At 42.1% G+C, this 22,386-nt stretch overlaps 1 protein-coding gene and 1 long non-coding RNA gene across 5 annotated transcripts in view; one reads left to right on the top strand and one right to left on the bottom strand.

Annotated features, from left to right (window-relative positions):
• GNG4 (G protein subunit gamma 4) overlaps nt 1–11,265 on the top strand; it is a 32,526-nt gene extending 21,261 nt beyond the window's left edge. For all 4 annotated transcript variants that reach the window (XM_045009391.1, XM_045009390.1, XM_045009389.1 and 1 more), the window contains one exon: nt 8,998–11,265. In XM_045009391.1, coding sequence (XP_044865326.1) covers nt 8,998–9,126 — 129 coding nt within the window. In that variant the 3' untranslated portion in view covers nt 9,127–11,265. The remainder of the gene's footprint in view (nt 1–8,997) is intronic.
• Nucleotides 11,266–13,526: 2,261 nt separating this feature from the next.
• LOC123366183 lies at nt 13,527–22,386 on the bottom strand. The gene is made up of 3 exons (XR_006577955.1): nt 22,274–22,386; nt 16,478–16,598; nt 13,527–13,742 (listed from the first exon to the last, which is right to left on the bottom strand). It is a non-coding gene; the product is annotated as an uncharacterized LOC123366183 (long non-coding RNA).

Raw genomic sequence — 22,386 nt, 5'->3', positions numbered from 1 at the left:
ATTTGGGTCCATCACTTTAACCACCATATTTGAGAAGGAGTCTCTCCAATCCATGCACTTCTACAGGAAGAGCTTGAATGCACTGATAAAGCATATCAAATGTCTCAGTATGAATACATATTCATTGGTTAACTCAAGAAAGATCAGAGGCGCAGCACAGAACTCAAAGCCCATGGGGAAGAGGATCTAACATGGCTTTTTATGCTCTCCCAGTTCTGGGCTTCTCTGGGGGCTAAGTGACCCACCATAATTTAGATATCCCTATGGAGCTAAATTATGACATCCTTCTAAGGCTGCCCTATAGGTTGCAATGCTGTCTGGAATCCTAGCTGCAGGACCACCTTTGATGCACCTTTCACACCTCCTTTGTCAGGGCTTGCAAGGGATTCTTAGATGGCTGCCTCACAGCTGTCTTCCTCAGTTCCTGTGCGGGGGGAATTCTCTTGGCCACATTTGGGGGTCTAAAGAACTTTTTAAATTGCTCTTGCCCCCTTACCTGACATACAGGGGATGGAGTCAGAGTGAGAATCTCACCCATAGTTTTTACCCACTCTGTCCCGCAAATAGTACAATGAATTTACTGCAGGACTAGATGGAAGAAGCACAGCAGCCAAGCTGTTGTTCAAATACACATTTGAAATAATTGCAAAATGAATACAAGGGAATCATGTTTTGCAGTTTAAAAAAAAACACAATAAAACCTACTACCCTAGAATTTATACTATTCTCAAATGTAGTCATTAAGAAGCTGAAAAGTTCTTGTTTAATTTTCTGAATTGCTACATTTAATCTGTAAGTCTTCAAAGCACTCATTTAAAAGTTACAGTATCTTTGGATGTGATGACTTCCCCAGAATTAAAGTGACACTCCAGCGCATTACAACAACAAAAAGTTAAGACAGTTATTTAAGTTATAAAGCCAAGCACTGTTAGATAATGCCAGTTACAAGATTACCCATGCAACCTTAACTTGGCCTCCTTGTGAATCCATCCTATGCACTAAATGAGGCAGGGTACCTGTGGGAGAAAAAATATGTGATTGTGTGTTTAAAAACTGAATTAGAAAGAAAATACTACTTATATGTACATGATGCAATGTCATATAGGCATTCTAGTAATTACTGAGTGAATAAAGGCACTCTTGCGTTTAGGTAAATAGTCAGAATATCAACTATCACTAGTGCTTTTATTTTATCTAAATCTATTCACCAATCATTGGAAACTGCTTACGCAAAGTTCCACTGAAAACTATATAAACACAACTTTAATTATATTTCACCTCTTTATTACATGATGATGAAATTGTCATGAATACATGTACATTCATATTTGCATTTCATTTAATGAAAATCTGTTTGTTCTCGTGTATCTGCACTAAGATCCCTGTTTTTCAAAAACTCAGTTTTCAGTTGGCTTTTTTCCCCCCTCTAAAACATAATTTCATTTACTAGGTATTATCTTAAAACGGCTACTACAGCACCAAACTACAGCTTAGCTATTGATAAGGACTTGTTCGGGGAAATTAGTAGGGACAATGTAATGTGTTAGAAGTATAAAGTAATGCTCTGTAACTAAATATAAAACAACAAAGGCAGAAGGGAAATGAGGCTGCTTTGTTGTTAGTTTAATTATGGACAGCTAAGGCAGGCCTAAGGCCCAGATAACTTAAAAGCCTAATCATTTGTTCTCCACTTGCATTTTGGTACCTGATCTAATGTCAAACTAAACAGAAATTTGTATCATAGCAGTGTATAAGGTGCTGAAAAACCAGTGGCTCCAAGTCTTTCATGGCAACCGTATTAGCTTAATAGCCTAAAGTTGACTTGCAAAGGAGAAAACAGTTGAGTTTGTGCCTTATTTTTATGATCAAAGAAAACTTGAAAAGGGATGTTAAGAGGTTGGGGACATGAGCTCAGTTTAAAGGGTATCTTCTGCCTGCCTTTTTTTTTTAAACCTTAGAAATAGCAGACATTACAAATCTGGTCTATCCTGTCTTTACTGAAAGACTCATTGGTAGCCTCAAGATGTGAATTTAGAGCAGTAGTTCTCAAACTTTTGTACTGGTGACCTATTTCACTTAGCAAGCCTCTGAGTGCGACCCCCCCTTATAAATTAAAAACACTTTTTAATATATTTAACACCATTATAAATGCTGGAGGCAAAGTGGGGTTTGGGGTGGAGACTGACAGCTCGTGACCCCCCCATGCAATAACCTCTCAACCCCCTGAGGGGTCCCGACTCCCAGTTTGAGAACCCCTGATTTGGAGCTCTTGCAGATCTTTACTTAAGAGGTAGCAGTGCTGAATCTTAAAGATGTTGTTTTTCCCAAGTGTTTCTTAACTATTTAAGTTAAATAGACATTAACAAAAAACAAGTGGTTTTTAAATAGCTTGAATAAAAATTGCTTCACTATCTGATCTGTCTTCCAGAGTAGATAAGACCTGAATTTCTAATGAGAAGAAAAAAAGGAAGGAATATGTTTTTTCTTAAAATAAACTTTCTAGGCCACCTTCATGCATCAAAAAGAAACAAAAAGGGCTCCATTGCACATCACCTTGTCTGTGGCTGCCTCACATGCTGTAACCAGCAGAGGTTATGTGAGCCTGCTCATATCAAAGATTTGTGGTTCTAAAAGTTGCATTTGGAGGTCTCCATACTCCACTGCAGCTTAAATTGTTCATAACTGATTAGAAAGCAAGCACCGTGGCCCATCAGAGAAGCAAGCAGTGCCAGTGCACTGGAGTCCAACAAGGAAGCTCATTAAAGAGAGGGAGAGACAAGACTTCTACTAGTCATAAAAGCTGGAAGCATCAATACTGGTACATGTACCAGTGTCTGGGGGAATGCTGTTGTTGATGGCATATGATAAGCTTGAAGAATGAGTTACAGTAGAAGAATAGTAAACTGAGTTTGGTGTCGTCTGACTACAGAAGGTGAGGATCGATCCCACAGCATGGAATCAGGATGCTGATATAGGTAATGGCTCCTACCTAGGAGATGCCCCAAGAACAACTACTGGTGCCTATGGAAGATGCTGATTCCTGCTAACCAGGAAGGTCATCGAAATTGAGAGAGGTTAATAGAATGTAGTGCTGCAGCTGGCTGCACCATAATTGTCCCATGAATAGAGGCTCTGAGTTCTGTTTGATCTTCTCACCTTCATGAGTAGAAAAATTCAGCAAGAAAGAATGCTGAAACACTTAAGTATCATACTGTATCAGCTATTACTTTGTTTCCTTTTTTTCAAAAGGAAGTAGAAAATACCCCTAACTGGCTTTGAATAATGTTATGAGATAAGCGGTGGGGTTGCTGAGAAATGTGTGTGGATCTGTTGATTTTTTTGGATGCAAAGGAATAAGCGGAGTGGGTGTCATAGCAATGATAGTAATTAGTCACAATCTATGACAAGGCAGATGACATAGTAATTGCAGCATTTTTCCTTGTCATTTGAAGCTTATAATTATAGTACAGCTAGCTAACAGGATTACATTCTAACTTGGGCTGTTTTAATCACCTCTGTTCTGAAATGTAATGGTAAAATTCCACAGTCCTCCTGAGGCTGCCAGTTGTTTTCAGCATCACAACTATTTGATAACTTTGACAACTACGTACTCCCTTTATCCTAAGGAGAGTAGAAAAGCATGATATGTAAAATGAGAGATTGGGCAAATACATATTTTAATACAGTAAAAAAGAGGAGGTGTTAAGGAAGCACTCCTGTTGTTAACTTTGTTAGACTTCTGTTTGACTGATGAATTCTGATTATTTTAGCCATTTCTGTGGCAGATGTAAATGAATTTTTATGAAACAGAAGCCACAGTTTTATTGGGGAAATAGAGAAGGATGTGATGCAAATCATTTGTTAGGTTCATTTGATTTTTTTTATATTGATAAAAGTAGTCCTGAGCCATGCAGCATTGAACAGAAACTGCCAAGCAGCATTCAGCTTGAATATTTTAAGGTGAGCAACTGTTATTAAAGTTTAAAATCTTGTCCTTTGTTTAACATTTCCTGTATTTCAAATATGATAATAACACAGTACATTACATACAAAAATAAGGCACAGCAGGGTATGCATTAGTAAGCTGTTGCAGCACACCTCTTTGGTGTTGACAAATATGTCCGTAACCTATAAAAGCTCACCCTGATGTGACTTAGTGCTGTTGGAGTATGACCACTAACTTTTTTGCTATTGTTGTAATAGCCAGTCGCTGTAGCTCTATAGCTGCAAGGGAGCTACTCCAACAGCCCTAATGCAGTGTAAACCTGAGGCAGGAAAAAGTTCTTGGGCTTGATATGGGGAAGAAGATGGAGGTTTTAGCTTGTGACAATCATTGAGCTGAAATGTTGAGCTGTGGTGCTTCGTTGCTTGTTGTAAGTGGGTACTGTTGCATCATACTGTAGTGAGTCTACAACTCACTTGTGATTCTTGTTCTGACATTAGTAAATCTGAAGTGTTGTTTTAATATGCTGTTGAAAGGTACGCCAACTCTCTGTCTCTGGAAGTGTTCCATTTTCCTATTCATAAATTGGTTTATAAGTTAGGTTTGGGGGCAATATCATGCCTTAGCCTAGGGATAGACTCAGTAATAGCTTTTTTCATCTTGAATTGCTGTGACCCTGCATATCACTGTGCTCTCAGACATCATGCTCATATAAAGAACTTGTAACCAATCAACATTCTAACCCATCAGCATTCTAGAAGTTGGAACTTCTGCCATCATTCCCAGTCTTCATATCAGTCACGTTAGTGTTTGTGTGGTAGGGCAATAGAATTACATTATTTTATTTTTCTCAAAAGGTGATGGTAGAAAACTATTATTTCCTTTCCCATCCAGTGGAAATCTGTGGTGTTTTTTTTTATATTCAGATTTGTTACCTTTCATAAATTGACTGTCTATGATAGGCAGCAAACAGTTACAGAAAGATCAGACCTCTGTGTACAGAACTCTCGCTGAAGTCAGTGTCAGTTTTGTCCATGCTGGGCTTGCAAGATCAGGCCCTAAATGTAATGGAGAATCGGCTTCATGGGTAAAATGTCTTCTTCTGCTGTTTAATAATTCAGAATGAACCAGCCAATCATCTTTAGCTAAACTTTATTTCAGCTTGTGGAGGTAGGCTTAAAGATTTATTTACTATGTAATAGCTCTTTACAGTAGTGAAGGTATTTGAGGCACATGATATAATCTTACAGAATAATGGATTTGATGTCTGTGGAGGCAGATCTGGCTTTGAGGGTTAGATTTACACAAGTGAATTCAGGATGAGCTCAGTGAGTTAGGGGAGAACTCTGCCTTGAGGATTGTGAAGTGCAGTTGAGTCTAATCAGGAGTGAGAATGGAGAAGCAGATAGATCAGTCAAGTTGTAATCCAGGGCAACACACTCATTTCTCATTACTTATGCTCCAGAATGCAGTAGCATACATTCCCTCTAGGGCCATGGCCTACCCATTAGCCAGAGTAATTTGCCTACCATTCAATGGAACACAAAGTTGTACTTTGCACAGTTCCTGCAAGGGTCATTAGTAAGTGAGAGCTCATTGTGCCATCTTCTGGTCTGCCTTTCTGGAGTGTGGGCAATGATCTTGTCCTTAATATACACATCAAGGCTCCTTGTAGAGTCTCTTTAAATTCTCCAGTGAATTTAAATGAAAATCCTGTCAGAATTTGCTGAAAAGATTCTGCAATTCTCTTTGGTTATTACAATTCAGACCTGTCCAATCCCTGACCACCACCATAATAAAGTGAAAAATCATCTTTTCTTTTGCCACATCTCACCCAGCAGATATTTGAGGGAGTCTGAAAATAATGGGGAAACAGTCTGCTTCCACCTCTTTTGCTTTCTTCCTTTCTCACCCATTTTATTTTCCTGTTGTCTGACCTGTTTCTTTTTCTAACGTACTATTCCTTTCTGCAGACCTCTTTCCCCTCAAGATTTGCTCAACTGAACTATTTTCCTGCACTATGTAATACTGTTTTTCCTAGCTATATATTGCCCCAGTGATTCGTTGTTCATGTGTAATGCCTCTGCCCAACCCTCTCTCTCTCTCTCTCTCTCTCTCTCTCTCTCTCTCTCAACATGGTTCACTTGCTACAAACTAGTTATCGTGACTTTAACATTTTGATTTCCTCAGCTAAGGAGTGGAGTCTGTAATGGGATTCCAATCATAAATATTTGGTCGGTTTTAAGTTTTCTAGTTTTAGTACAAAATTTGATGGAATAAATTGTTCCTTGATATGAAAACGGATTGGAAAGTTCATATGGAGCATGATTAAAAGCTTATTGAAGTCATTGGAAAGGTTCCCAGTGATGTTATGGGCCTGATCCAAAGCCCTCTGGAGGTTTGGGCGCTTGTCAAAGGAAGCTATGCATGAGCAGGCTAGAGTTTTGAGGCTGATTACAAATTCTTTAGAGAACATAAGAAATTAGGCTCAAATTCTCCTCTCATTTATACCGGTGCAATCATACTGAGCTCAGTATGTAATTGAAGGGAGAGTTTGGCACATCATTGTCCTTTATTTGGACACCATTATTTTAATATAGCTTGACTGACAAAAAGAGCACCTATCCGAAGCTCTGGGCACTGTCCCAATACTTAAGATACAATAATTTAAAAAAAAAACAAAAAGAAAAATTTAAATGGCTCAACTCACGTAGCAGAAATAGCCAATCAGGCAGTCAAAGGATACAAAAATACTCCACATTCTTTGTGACACAGCATGACTATGTGCCATAGCCCTATCACAAAGGCCTGAGGAAAATAAGTGAGACTTACAATGCATCCTGAAGGCTAATGATTAATACTCATATTGGGCCTCATTCTCCAAGGTGCTGGGCATCCTTAGCTCCCATTATAGTCCCCCAGTAAAGAAACCTGTTGAGACTTAATAGAGTAATGTTGAAGGATTTCAGCCAGTGGTGAGCTTGAGCCGGTTCGCACCGGTTCGTGCGATCCGGTTGTTAAATTTAGCAGCCCTTTTAGAACCGGTTGTTCCAGGACAACCAGTTCTATAAGGGCTGCTAAATTTAACAAAAGCTCTGGCCCAAGCTCACTTCCCCCTCCTCTCCTGCTCCGCCCCCTTTCTCCTCCCCCTCCCCTGCTTCCCGCGAATCAGATGTTCGCGGGAAGCCTGAACAAGCAGCAGGCAGGCAGGCAGGTAAGCTGGGGCTGGGGTCCGGGCGGCGCGGCGGGGCTCGGCTCCTGCCCCGGGGTCCGGCAGGGCAGCACAGCGCGATGGGGCGTGGCTCCTGCCCGGGCGTCCCGGTCCAGGTCCGGCCGGGCGGCGCGGCTCCTGCCCCGGCGTCCGGGTCTCAGCCCCAGGTCCGGCCGGGCGGCGCGGCACGGCTCGGCTCGGCTCCTGCCCCGGCGTCCGGGTCTCAGCCCCAGCCCAGCTGGGCCCCCATCTCCAGGCAGCAAGGTAAGGGAGCAGGGAGGGCGTGTTGGATAGAGAGCAGGGGAGTTGCGGGGGGGGGGTGGATTAGTGTCGGGGCAGTCAGAGGGCAGGGAACAGGGGGATTGAATGGGGGCAAGGGTCAGGGGGCAGTCAGGAAGGAGCAGCGGTTGGATGGGGCGGTGGAGGGCAGTCAGGGGTAGGGATTCCAGGGACAGTCAGAGGACAGAGAGAAGGGGTGGTTGGATGGTGTAGGGGTCCCGGGGTGCCATCAGTAATGAGAGAAGGGGTTGGATGGGGTGGCAAGGGGCAGTCAGGGGACAGGGAAGGGGGGTGGATAGGGCATGGGGGGGGCTGTCAAGGAACATGGGAGGAGTTGGATGGGACAGAAGTCGGGGGGGCATGACCCCTCATGGGGTGAGGAGGAGGGAACCGGTTGTTAATATTTTGGCAGCTCATCACTGATTTCAGCTAATGATGGAACATTTTTGCATGAAATGGAAATCAATACACCTCTACCCCGCTATAATGTGACCCGATATAACACAGGTTCGCATATAGCGCAGTAGCAGCGGGGCTCTGGCGGCGCTTTAAAGGGTCCGAGGCTCCAGCTGTTGCGGGGAGCCCTGGACCCTTTAAATCCTGCTGGAGCCCTGCCACCGCTACCCCGGAAATACAGCAGAGGGGCTCGCCGGTGATTTAAAGGGCTCGGGCTCCCCGCAGCGGCTGGACCCCGGAGCTCTTTAAATCACCGCCGGAGTCCTGCCGCCCCTACCCCGATATAATGGGTGTCAGCTATAATGCAGTAGGATTGTTGGCTCCCCATGACCGCGTTATAGCGGGGTAGAGGTGTATATTGTAATTGACCCCAGCACACAAATCAGTATGTGTTTTGTGTAGCACTAAATCGAGGGGAGTGGTACATCTGTATGGAAAAATTATAGAATTTGATAGGTATGAAACCAATAGGGCTCTATAAAAATCACTCTACAGCTTATACATTCCAATACAGTGGCTAAAACACATAAAAAGGTTAACGTTCACAAAATTGTATAACAGGGAGGTAGATATCTATTAAATTGTATAATATAGTTCAAAACCCCATATAAGAAAGGTTTTCATTTTCTGTTAAATTTATTTTGGACTTTTCCATAAGGACAGAAAAAAGTAAAACTTTTTACCTGCGTATTTTGGAAGATTTAGATTTATCCCATGAATATGAAAGAATAAGTACAAATAAATGTTAAGACAATTTATTCTAAAATTCAGATTATAATTAATGCCATATGTATCACATTAATTGGTGACTTCACAAAGGGTATTAAACTCACTGTTTGCCCCTGAGGAAACAATTAGGAAGAAACTCCATGAATCAAGACTGTTTCCTATCCCCTATGTTGGAAAACCATGTAAAAGAATGATCTGGCCTTGTAAGAGCAGGTTCAGACCTTTGGTCTAATACCTTGAAAAGTAGATACGCTGATCATCTGCTGTTTTCATAAGGGGAACTTCTGATATTTTATGTTTAATGGGAATGCTTAAACAACGCTGACTATTTCAGTATCACAAGTTTAATAATGGCTATCACTTTCTTTTCTCCTATTAGGTATCCAAGGCTGCAGCTGATTTATTGGCATACTGTGATGCTCATATTGGAGAAGATCCCCTTATTATACCAGTGCCTGCATCTGAAAATCCCTTCAGGGAGAAGAAATTCTTTTGTACTATCCTTTGAGTCAGTTTGTAATTAAAAATGTCCTTTGTGAAAATCCATTACTGATGGTGCATGCTTTTAGCATTAGATTTTCCCTGAGTTATCAACAATTAAACCCACAGTTACAATATTTTTAGAAGCACAATAAATTTTTATGGTAAATAAGTGGTTTACATGCAGATTTAGGATAGCCTCACTTTCCTGCCAATGCATAAATTTTAATAATTTCAGTTATCAATAAAAATTGTTTTGGTTTTTAATGAAAGAACCAAATATAATATTAAATGGTAGATATCTTTGCCAGTCATAGATTTTTCTGAGACCAAAATCAGTCATACATATTCTTGAACCTATTTTTAATTTTCATTTTCTTAGAAAGGTAATTTATTTTCTTTTGCCTTTACAAATATATATCTAACAAAAGCAGAATGACCTCTCTTGAAGCAGAATGCCAATTACTGCTGAAATGCTGCTTGGAACGGTCAGTCCTGTACAGTAAATGGTATTTATAAATGTGGATGTTTAGTGAACACTGTAGCAAATTTTACTTTAAAACTTGGTGGAATTAAGCAACATTGTGATTCTGAAATTTCCTTTACTGAAGAAAATAAAGGAGCGCACAAGCTAGGGCTTGCTTTTTTCCTTTAGCTTAACTCTGCACCAAGAAGGCTTATAGAAATACAAAAAGCCATTTATCTCCCGTTCTAAAATTGTAATGATATAAACTTGTAGGAAGCTTTGAGTAAATCCTTGTTCATTCTTTCAGTTCAGCTGTGCTATGGAGTACGTTATGCTGCTGCTTTTGAACAGAAGTAGAGTAGGTCCTTAGCTAATACTTGCTGCTGATTGCAACATAGACTTTAAAGCCTCAGACCTGCCCTGGGTGTAAGCCCTCAGTGAGACATGTGTGAAATATAAATACTTCATTTAAAATAGATGCATTTAGAAGAAGATGAGGATGATGTACTGAGCAAGAGTGGTCTATCTTTCACCTTAATTAAATGTTTACATTTACAGTCTGTGCACCCACACTGAAATAACCACTGCCGTATTGCTTATTTTTCAATATCTGATCCTATCTATACAATCCCTCCAGAACAAAATGTCAAGGCATTGGGAATGGTAAACGCAGATGTCTGTCACAGTGCCTTGAAGAATGTGCCAGAAGACTTCTATAGGTTTACATGTTCTGTGCTGTCTTGACACTGGTTCATTGCCTAAAATGTTCTCAGTGTGTGAAAGCATAAGGCTTCAGCCAAATCCTGTTTCCACTGAAGTCAATAGAAGTTTTGTCATTGACTTAATTAGGAGCTAGATTTTTTTGCACTGATTTTCACCTGTTTTTGTTGTGGTGGTAATAAACACTGATAAATTCCATGTTCTGTTTTATTAAATAAAATAACATCTGAAAATGAAAGGCCCTATATATCAGATACCTTATTATAAGTGGAGCAAAAATTGTTGTCTGAAAACTTAAAAAAAAAATCATTGTGTTTCTTCTTGCTTAATAAGGTCTTTTAGGGAATCCTTTCTACATAGTAAATGATGTTGTAACTTTGATAAGGCTGTTCTGATCACCATGGTAACATGTTCACTTGTCCTTCCTCAATGTATACAGTTTTAATAGAATAGAGAGTGAGGGGAATGTAGGCCACACAGCTGTATTCTCAAAGGTTTTGTATGAGTTTGCATTTGTGGCTCATTAACACAATCTCATCTAGCATTTTAATATTGCAACAGCTTATTTAGAATTCTTGTTTTCTATTTCAGATTACTTCTAATGTCTGCAAATTAAAGAGCTACATCAAATACACTTGTGCATCAGTGTTTAAAAAAAGCTGTGTTTACAAAAATCAAGTCTGTTCATTGGTAAACTTATTTTGAAATGAAAACAACTCATTGTTTTGTGCATGATGGTCTGCACTCTGAAACACTGATGGAATTAGTCTTAAATGTGTTTGTTCTTGTTTTCTAATAACCCACTAGCATGTTTATAACAACTTTCATCCTTTTGAACAAAGATCAGTCCAAAACTCAGCTAAATCAAGATAATTAATTTTATACCTACTGAGACTCTTATGTGCTTACAGTAAAAAGGGGGTAAATATGTAATCCATATTTGGTGTATTGTATGTATATAATATATCTGAGGAGAATATACTATGTGACTCTAATTTTATTTGGAAATGGGATACCCTTCTCCCATTTTTACAAACTGTTCATGTTCTGTTTAACATCTGTGTGTGTGTGTATATACCATGGGCAAATAGTGCCTAATTAGAAGGACCTGGTAGTACAATGTAGTGGTAACAGTTCTAGATCACTTAAGAATTGCCTTTATTCAAGGGTTAATAACAAAATATATCTCTATGGCTCTCCATAATTAAGGGTGGAACTAACTTTCCATTTATGTATGTTTGGGCCATGTGACACCTCTAACATTTTCAAGAATGGCCTCTTTCAGCCACAGACTTTGACCATATCCCTATTGGATTTGTTATTATTACTTTACCACACTTGCGATGATTCGCATCAGCTACTTTTGAGAGATGGAATTTAGTTTCATGTTTGGAAATTTCTTTTTACACTACTTAAGTTTTTTTACTATCTTAGCTCCAAAAACTGCTTGTCCCAGAAACTTCACAGGAAAACTTATTTGAAAGGTCTCGTACTCCATTCCCCACAAAGGGGCTTCAGTTGCTGAGAGAATATGCTCTCTGTCTATCCTGTGACAGAGACTTACTGGTTCTTCTTTGAGTGATGCCCGATGGTGCTCCACTGTAGGTGCAGCAGCACCCCCTACGGCTGGGATCGGAGATCTTCATCAGCATTGCCCATTGGACCACACATGTACACCTTCCCGTCTCCCACCATGAGTAGGATGTGTATATATAGTGTTCTGTGGTGCGACTGCCACCCATTCCTTCTCTATCCCTTTGGTCTGGGATGGAATCTCCAGCAGAGCCCCTTCTCCTTTTGACCTGTTAGTGCCTTACCTGTTAATTTTTAGTGTAGGTTAGTAGTTACTTTTTCCTTTCTCATCCTCTCACTTAAAAAAAAATCGCTTTTCTGTCTTCTTGCCCTCCCCATTAGTTCATAGCTTAGGTTTTTGTTTTCCCGCTTCCTGCCCTTCCCAACCAGGAAGCTTTTTCCCCCTCACCCTTATGCCCAGATCTCCTGGATTTAAGAGGTGCATTTACTGCCAAGACACCTTCCCTGTAACTGAGTCACCCAGAGTGCATTCACTGCCTGGGAGAGGGACATGTCCCGCAAAAGTGTACTCATTGCTGCAACCTGACTGGGAGGCCCAGCAAAAAATGGGACATTTGGTTACAACTTCTCCTCATGGAGAAATCACTGCATCTAGCATCAGACCCTAGCCCGGACACCTCCCCCATGCAACTCTCATGCTCGTCTAGGTTGTCCACCAACCCTTATTTGCTACATCCCTCTAAAAGAAAATCTTCTCTTTCCTGCATTGATGAGAAGAAACGGGCTCCCTAGTCACCCACTGAGGCTCCGCCCACCAGAACACCATCCCCTGCGAGGTCAGTTGTCTCAACATCCTTGGCCAGGGGACATAGCTCGAGGGAATATCAAAATACCTCCGGTACTGGAGCTAAGTAAAGGTCTAAAGATCCTGATCAGGCAGACCTACAGCTGTTGGCACAGTGTCTCAGCGCTGGAGATCAAGACACAAGACCTTCAAGAATGGTGCCAATTGCCCTGACCAGACCAACTTCAGGTACTATGGTACCAACAATACCACCAGTGCTGATGACCATTTCAGCACCAAGCAAAACATCAGCACCGAGCAAGTCTTCAATTCCATCTGCTGGCTGCTCAAGGGAATGCACCTCTTCCTCAGTACACATGCGCTGGTGCCGGTGATGCTCCTCCCCAAGAGTTCAGATATCCTAAGTACGTACTTGTATCTGATATGTCTGAATCACCACTACTCAGACACGACCTCTCTCCACTTCCGTCCTCCTCTCTGGAGTTACACCATTCTTCTCTTTCTCCTCCAAGGACAGCACTGCCCTTACCCAGCAACACAGAGGAGGAAGAGAAGGAAGAGTACTCCATCCACACCCTCATACTCTGGACAGGCACAAAAGGCGTCCTCTACACTTCTTCACAATCCACAACTGGACCAGGATCCTGGTATGGACCACCATAGATGCAATCCCATGTGCCACTCCCTCCATATTGGCCATTCTGGAATCCTTGGGCCATGTACAGAGCACAGTTTGGGAGGTGTCCCATAGAACAAAGCCAAAGACTTACACATTTGCCATCTCCATTGGTCTCTCAACCACCAGAGGCTAAACCTCTCCCCATAGCTGATGAGGAGGAAGAAAAGGAGGAGGAAATTCCACCGCCCCTCCACTTAGCCTCATCATGGGAAGAAAAGATCACACCTCCCTACTGTAGCCAATGACTTCAAACACTTCCAGGCTTTGTTTCGCTGGATTGCAGACTCTCTCCAGATTCCTTTGGTGGAAGGAAGTGAAAGATCAACATAAACTGCTTGACATCCTGCGCACATCCTCATCCAAAATATCCCTCTCTGTCAATGAGGCCATTCTCAATTCCAGCAAGGTGCTCTGGTAGACACCAGCATCCATCCCACCGACCTGCAAATGGCAGACAAAAAATATTGTATTGGAATTTCTTTTTTCTCACCCACCTCAAATTCCCTAGTTGTCAATTCTGTGCATGAAAAAAGACACCAGTACCAGTCTTGATCCACCCCCCGTGACAGACTGGAAGCTATTGGATCTGTTTGGACCCTAAGGCTTATTCATTTGCTACGCTCCAATTATGAATATCCAATTACAAGACTGTCATGGCCAAGTACAGTTGTCTCAACTATTCTAAAATGCAGGAACTCTGCCAAGACCTTCCTGACGACAAAAAAAAGTAACTCTGGGCGCTCAGTTCCGAAGGACACCTCTTGGCCTATACAGTTTTACAAGCCTCTTTGGACTGTGGATACTGCTGCCCATTCCATTGTGACTGCCATAGTCATGAGACACAGGCATAATTGCTGTACCTCTCCAAACTTCCTAAGGAGGTACAAACCACCATCGAGGACCTACCCTTTGAGGGAACAAAATTATTCATGGAGCATATGGATGAGTCCCTACGCTCCCTTAAGGACTTTCGAGCAACTCTCCAATCTCTCTCTGCATTTACACACCAGCACTGAAGAGACGCCCAAGGAAATACCAACTTCCCCCATGATCCCGACCATTGCAATAAACTCCCTAGCGATGCTACAATACTCAACACTGTCGACAAAAGCCCCCTACCAAGCACATACATATGACTCCTCAAGGGGGCCACCTCTCACACACCTTCAACCAAACAACTATTTTGCAGGTATGGTTGAGGCCCCGAGAAGCCTTCCCCTGTTCCAATCACAACAGTTTGGCAACTACCTAGTCTCTTTCTTTCCATCAGGGAGACTAATTACTTCAGACACGTGGGTTCTAGAGATCATCAAGGAAGGATACTCCATCCCTTTCCTATCTATCCCACTCCACTCCCCTATCTTCCCTCCCCAGCCCTCTTCAGGGACCTTCTCATGAACTCATTCTGTGAGAAGAAATAATTCATCTTCTGCAGCTGGAAGCTATAGAGCCAGTCCCATCCCAGCACGGAGGGAAGAGTTTTTTCTGCCATTATTTTCTGGTCCAAAAAAAAAATCTGGTGGGTGGAGACCAATCCTAGACCTTCAAAACTAAACAAGTTTGTCAAACTGCAACGCTTCAGGATGGTTACCCTCTCCACCATTATCTTAGCACTGGGACTGGTTCTCAGCCCTTAACCTCCATGACACACATTTCTATATCTCAATATACCCTGCCCATAGACATTTCCTTCAATTCATCATGGGTACCGATCACAATCAATACAAAGTATTGCCCTTTGGACTCTTGGCAGCCTCTTGTGTGTTCTCCAAAGTCCTTGCGGTAGTTGCTGCCTACCTACGCAAAGAGGGCGTTCTCATCTTTCCATGCTTAGACAACTGTCTCCTCAAGGCCCCATCCAAAACTGATGCCCCTCATACCGTCCAAATGACAATAGACTTTTTCTCTGGCCTTGGCCTTCACGTAAACCTGGAGAAATCTATGCTGACACCAGTGCAATACCTGGAGTTTATCAGGGCACAGATTGGCAGAGGCCATGGAGGTTTTTTGCCTTCCTCTGCAGCATGGGACACGGGTCACTTGCTGGAGGATTCTCTGCACCTTGAGGTCTTAAACCACGATTTGAGGACTTCAATAACTCAGACATAGGTTAGGGGTTTGTTACAGGAGTGGGTGGGTGAGATTCTGTGGCCTGCATTGTGCAGGAGGTCAGACTAGATGACCATAATGGTCCCTTCTGACCTTAAGTCTGTGAATCTATGGATGCCATTCGAACCAGAGCCTTCCTCCCAGCTCACAGATTTTCAGCTAGAGTCAGTCTTGTATCCACGGTGAGAACCTGCCCCCAGATCTCAGCCAGGACTTGTTTCCAGCTACTCAGCTACAGGTCAGTGGCCACATTCGTGGTAAAGTACACATGGTTACACATACGATATTTCCAGGAATGGCTACATACAGTCTCTATATACCTCACAGACACAGCCTTCACAAACTCCAATCCATGCCTATAAAGGTCAAGGACTCACTACTCTGGTGGATACAGCCCAAGAATGTCTGTTTCAGGGTTCCTTTCCTTCAACCTGCTCTGTACATGATTCTAACAACTGACGCCTCCTTAATTGGTTGGGGAGCTCACCTTCACACTCATACAGTGCAGGCCAGATGATCCTTAACTGAATCCATCCTACACATCAACTTCCTAGAGCTATGAGCAGTCTTTCTCCTACTGATTGTACATCGCACAATCAGATTCATGGCACACAATATCTCCTGCATGTTCTAAATCAACAGGCAAAGTGGAACAAGGTCCCATTCTCTGTGCTCGGAGGCTCTGAAATTATGAAACTGCTATAGCTAACACGGCATCACCGTCTCAACCACATACCTCCCTGGACACCAGAACACCACTGCGGACTCATTGAGCAGGAGATTCTCCCACAATCATAAGCCCTTCAACACATCTTCAGCTGCTAGGGATTCCCCACCATAGATCTCTTTGCCACACTGGAGAACTCCTGCTACTCTCGTTTTGCTCAAGAGTGGGCCTAGGACACAGACCTCTGAGAGATGCATTCCTCATCACATGGGATGAGCTGTTACTCTATGCCTCGCCTCCTTTCCCCCTTTTGTCACAAGTACTTCACAAGATCCAGGGGAACTGAGCCCATGTCATGCTTATAGCTCCGCCATGACTATAAGAGATCTGTTACACCTACCTCATTCACATGGCAGTATGCCCTCAGTCTCTCTCTGTCCGACTCCTTTCACAGGATGTGGGTCGTGTCCTCCATCTCAACCCACAGTTGCTCCACCTGAAAGTATGGCTCCTCCATGGTTCTGGGATTTGGAAATAACGTGTTCAAAAGCAGTTAAGTACTCTTGAATAGCAGGCACAATACGACTAGACGCACTTACCTCCACAAATGGACTAGATCCCAATCCTGGTGCTCCTCCAATCAGGTCAAGACACTGAGTGCTTCATTATCACTTATCCTGGAGTATATTTTACACCTTAAATGATCAGGGTTATCCATGAGTTCCATTCATGTGCATTTGGCAGCCATCGTGACCTTTCACTATGATATAGACGGCCACTCCATCTTCACCCATCCACTCGTGAAATGATTCCTGAAGGGCCTCCAAAATCTTTACCCTCGCATACGGGATCCAACACTGGCTTGGGACCCCAGCCTTATCATACGCTCTCTTACTATATCTCTGTTCAAACCAATGGCAATATGTTCCTATCTTCATTTATCTATGAAAACAGCATTTCTTGTTGCTATCACCTCTGCCCGACAGGTTGATGAAATTGAAGCACTTATGGCATATCCCCTATACATAATTTTCCTTAAAGACAAGGTTACGCTATGTCCACATCCAAAGTTTTTACCCAAGGCACCATCTAAATCAACCTATTCACCTTCCCTGCATCTTTGCAAAGCCAACGCCAACCAACAGGAGGCAACATTACACATCCTGGATGTCAGACGAGCATTAGCTTTCTACCTAGACAGAATTAAATCTTTCCGAAAATTGCCACGCTTATTCCTTTCAGTGGCTGAAAGATCGAAAGGCACAGCCATTTCTAAGCACCATATTTCTAAATTGATCTCACACTATATACATCTGTCCTACCAACTACACAATTGACAACCTCCTCCTGGAACTAGAGCACATTCCACATGTTTGCTCTCCATCTTATTTGCCTTTCTCAACCATGTCCCCATTGCTGACATTTACAAAGCAGCCACATGGGCATCAGTGAACACTTTTAGCCATCACTACGCCATTATTAAGGACACCAGATCAGATACTCTACTAGGATACACTGTCCTAACATCCACAGTAAATGCCACTCCAAAGCCCCAGCCTTCCATTTAGGGACACTGCTCTATAGTCAATTACAGTGGAGCATCCACAGAGGCATCACTTGAAGAAGAAAAGGTTACTCACCCTGTGTAGTAACTGAGTTTCTTTGTGATGTGTGTCCCTGTGGGTGCTCCACTACCCACTCTCCCCCACTATGCTTCGGAGCTGAAAGATAAAATCTGTGGCAGAGAAGGAACTCTGGGGCGGTCGGACTGCACAGCGTTATATATATAGCATGAGACGGGGAGGTGTGCATGTGCAGTCTGACAGGCGCTACTGATTAAGATCTCTGTTCCCAGGCACAAGGGTGCTGCCACAACTACAGTGGAGCACCCATGGGACATGCATCTCAAAGAACCTCAGTTACTGCACAGGGTGAGTAACCTCTGTATTTCCCCTGAGTAAGTTATTCCCTCTAGACTGTAGCAATGGGTCTTTATTTTCAACACACTGGGCGTACTCCTACTCCCAATGACCTCAGTGACGAAAGAATTAGGCCTGTTGTCTAGTTTTGATACTTGGCTGTGTGTTATCCATGCTGCTCTTAGCACTGTCAATCTACATTTACTCTTTGCAGAATCAGGCCCTGAAGATGGTGCATACCCCCACTGCTCTCAGTGGAAGTTGAGGATGCTTGGCACTTTTTGCAGAACACACTCAGCACCTCACCAAATCAGGCCCTGAGAAAGGAAGCTGAATGTCAGTGTTTCTGACTTGTGATTTAAAGATTCATTCTTCTGGAACATAACCCAGGTGCTTCCTGGTCTGAGGAAGTAAGTAACTCCCCAATGTGAGTTAATAATGAAATATAATTCAGCAGTAGTTGGGTGGATGACATTTCTGAGGCTGGCTATTTTGAACCCAGTGTGGCCTGACTTTGTAGTCCCTGGGCTCTGCAGGTTGCTGAATACTCAATTTAAAGTGTCTCAGTTCCAGCTCTGCCACATGACAGAATTTTCTTTCCCCACTCCCATAGTCAGCTGGCAGCAGTCTCTTCTGTTTGTTAATGGGTAAGACTTTTAGATTTGCTGTTGCTACTTTATTAATTATAGACATTCGAGGACAGGGGAGGAAGTTCTGTTTAAACTGAATTATCACAGTTTTAGCCTATAGGCCAAATTTTGCTCTTAGTCACACTGAGGATAAATCTAGAATAGTTCAATTGGCTTCAGTAGAGGTACTCTGAGGAGCCTAGAGTTGGTGTAACAAAGCAGCATTTGGCCCTTTGCTATGTCCATTCTTTGGCCATCTGCTTTGTCAATTTAATGCAATTATATGGCCACCTACCCAGGTCACTTATATAAAAGGAACAAATGTAATGTCTTACCAGAAGCAAAGAACACTTTTTCGAAAACAGTGATATATGAAGATGTATGTTAAAAAAACAAAATAGCAATGGTTGATTATATTGCAATAATCCTTTTATCAAAAGATGAGAACAAACTCTGCAATTTGATATGATGTGGTTTATAGTGTTCCCATTCATTCAGATCAACTTTTACATGTGTTTTCAACTCTATACAATTGTATATACTGGTATAGAAAACACCAAGGATATCACAGTCCTTTAGAACTGTCATAGAGTCTGATTGTCACTTTAGCAATACTAATGAGAAATTATATACCTTTTTTTCTTAAAAATATCCTTTATTCAGAAATGTTACTAGCCATAATTCAATAGACTGGCTTGAGAATTCCACTTGCGTTGTTGAGAGTAACAGCAGTGGAACTACTGGAGCAAGTACTATGTAAATATTTTAAGAGCCCCATAACCTGAGCTGTGGCCCAAATTCAGCTTGATGCAAATTTATGCAGCACTATTAAATCAAGGGTGTGCACCCACTGACACCAGAGCTGAATTTAACCCATTTTATTTACCAAATGCAAGGTCTGGTGAAACATAGGAATAGCTTTTCTGTCATATAGAAATACACATAGCAGGCTTTGTGAAGTATAATTTTATCATGTAAATCTATGAATGAAAGAGCAGATTTATACTAAAATCAGCTATTTCCCTTCCCAAATTCCTACCTTGAAAAAATGTCTTTTAGAGTGACTTATTAGTGCCACCTATTGGACTAAGTGATAATAGATTTTCTAAAAAAAAAAAAAAAAGGGATTAAGTAGCCAGCTCTCGCTATGAGAAACCTCCTTTATATTCATGTACAGCCCCCCAAACTGCAACCCAGAGAGAGCACTTCAATTTACATGACCGCAGTTCCACACCAGGGCTTTGCATAATTTTACCCAAATGCATGCCTGAGACTCAAAGTTCAGTTCCAGATCCAAACTTCTAAATTCAAGTCTCATGAATTTAGAAGTTTGGAGGAGGGTATCCAGTGTGGGTGTCTGGTTTTGTACATTAGAGGTGTTCAGACCTAAACTGTCAATAAGTTTAGGGATCTTTGGATGCAGAGTTTTGGTTTTGGATTGTTCTATAATAATTCCCATGCCTGAATCTTCCTGTCTTCTATACACCATTCAGATTTCTCTTCCTCACTTCCAATTCACTTCGCAACTCCGCCATCATTTACATCTCTGCCCACCTTTCTTTGTTCAGTCTTCACAAGCTACTTTCCTTACTGTTTCTTTTATCCACTCCTGAGGTCTAGGTCAGATTGTGTTGTAAGTACCACAGAATAAGAACCTAGATACAATAGAACTCAGCCCACCCCTTAAGCTTTGAACAATGTCTCACTTAAAGCATACCAAGCAGTCTCTTCTCTCCTTCACTAAACTTTTGAAAACTCCTCTGATTCTCAAACACCATACATACCTCTAATCTCTGAACTGTACCCTATATTGCCTTTACACACTCTAGGCTCCTTAAGACAGAAATCTTGTTCTTTGTATAGCATATTGTAAAGCGATGTACTATTAAGTTATTTTAGTGAGAGGAAGGAGGATCCACATTTCCTCTTAACTTTATAATTATAGCAAAGACCTATAGCCTTTCCAATCACCTTGACTTTAAAAAGGTTTAATGTAACAACTTTTTTATCACAAATGGCTTAAGTCACTTTTTGTTAACATTCCTGGGCTGTTTCTTGACTAAGTGATTCTTTGCATTGCAGATCAGCTGCTTCCTTACTTATCATGCCTCTATTGGCAGGAATCTCACAGAATCCTGATTTGAGAGAGTGAAAGAGAGGGAATTTTTTTTTCATACTCTAGAGATCAAACAAGACTTCAGAAGTTAAACATAGTAGGTCTCTTGTCAAAGGAAACTTAACAAAAAGTTAAATAAGGAATGTGATGGATATAAAATTCAGAGTTTCTTTTATAACCTTCCAATGCTGACATTTACCAGATTGTCAGCTGTTACAGGTTTTGCCATTCACAAAGAGCAAAATGTATGTTTTTCAGTCTTATTTTTATTTCAGACTAAGGGAAATAAGGAGAACAAATAGTGCCCATGCGTGTACAGTGACATAAAACAGAATAACATCTTATAGCTACCCCTGCCAAACAAACACTTCAACGGAGGGAATGTATATATGATATACGCAAAACTATGTTAAAGGAACACTAAGGTTGCAAAGTCAAGCTCTCAGAAGTTAGGAAATGCCAGAAGTAAGGTTACTTGTGCAACCTTAATTCAGCTCCCTTGGGCTTATGCATTATGATTATCTTTACCTACATGATTTTCCACAGAACTTCTGCATCATTCAGTGCACAGGTGGACGGTGCTCCATTAATGAGGAGCTATTCAGTATTATTTTATCATCATAGTTCAATGTATAGCACGAGGCCTTACTTACTGTACACCAGTGGTGGGCAACCTGTGGGCCACATATGGCCCGTCAGGGTAATCCTCTGGCAGGCCATGAGACAGTGTTTACATTGATCGTCCGCAGCACGGCTTCCCGCAGCTCCCAGTGACTGTGGTTTTCCGTTCCCGGCCAATGGGAGCTGTGGGAAGCAGTGTGGGCCACAGGGACATGCTGGCCGCCGCTTCCTGCAGCTCCCATTGGCCGGGGATGGTGAACCGCGGCCACTGGGAACTGTGGGCGGCCGTGCCTGCGGACAGTCAACGTAAACACTGTCTCTCGCCCGCCAGCAGATTACCCTGACGGCCCGTGGGCCGCAGGTTGACCACCACTGCTGTACACTATTCAAATCTGTGTTGAATACAGAATTATTAATTTCCTCATGGGATTTTCTGTAGTGCTCATCACTGAATGCTTTGCAAATATGAATTAATTTACCTTCACAATACCCCTGTGAGGGTGAAAGGGTAGTATTTGCCCTATTTTACAGATGGGGAGTTGAAGCACAGAGAGATTAAGGTAAAAAGTATTCACCTATTTGGGTGCCCAATTTGAGTTGACTAGGACTTGATTTTTTTAGAGTACTTAGTATTATATAAGACTCAGAGCACAGCTCCCATTGACTTAGTTGAAGCTCAGCACTTCTGCAAATGAGACCCCTGGTCCCAACTTGGGCATCCAGAAAATGAAGACCATACAATTAATGCCCACTTGTGAAAATGCTGGTTTAAGTGACTTGCTCAGTATCACACAGGAAGTCTGTGGCCAGAGTCAGTGATAGAATCCAAGTTTACAGGGCAGTATTCAGCTGGCTTAACCATGAGATCATCCTTCCTCTTCCTACAATCTCCTGCCGCATTTGCTACATACCTTGCAACTTCTGCAACAAATGAAGCAGGGTCCTACAGACAACTGGCTCTTTCATTACACATCCGTGACTCATCCTCCAGAGTGGGTCCATTCTGTGCACTAAATGGTGTGGG

This window comes from Mauremys mutica, chromosome 3 (genome assembly GCF_020497125.1).
Source record: "Mauremys mutica isolate MM-2020 ecotype Southern chromosome 3, ASM2049712v1, whole genome shotgun sequence".
Classification (NCBI taxonomy): domain Eukaryota; kingdom Metazoa; phylum Chordata; order Testudines; family Geoemydidae; genus Mauremys; species Mauremys mutica.
This window is presented reverse-complemented; position numbering and strand designations above follow the sequence as displayed.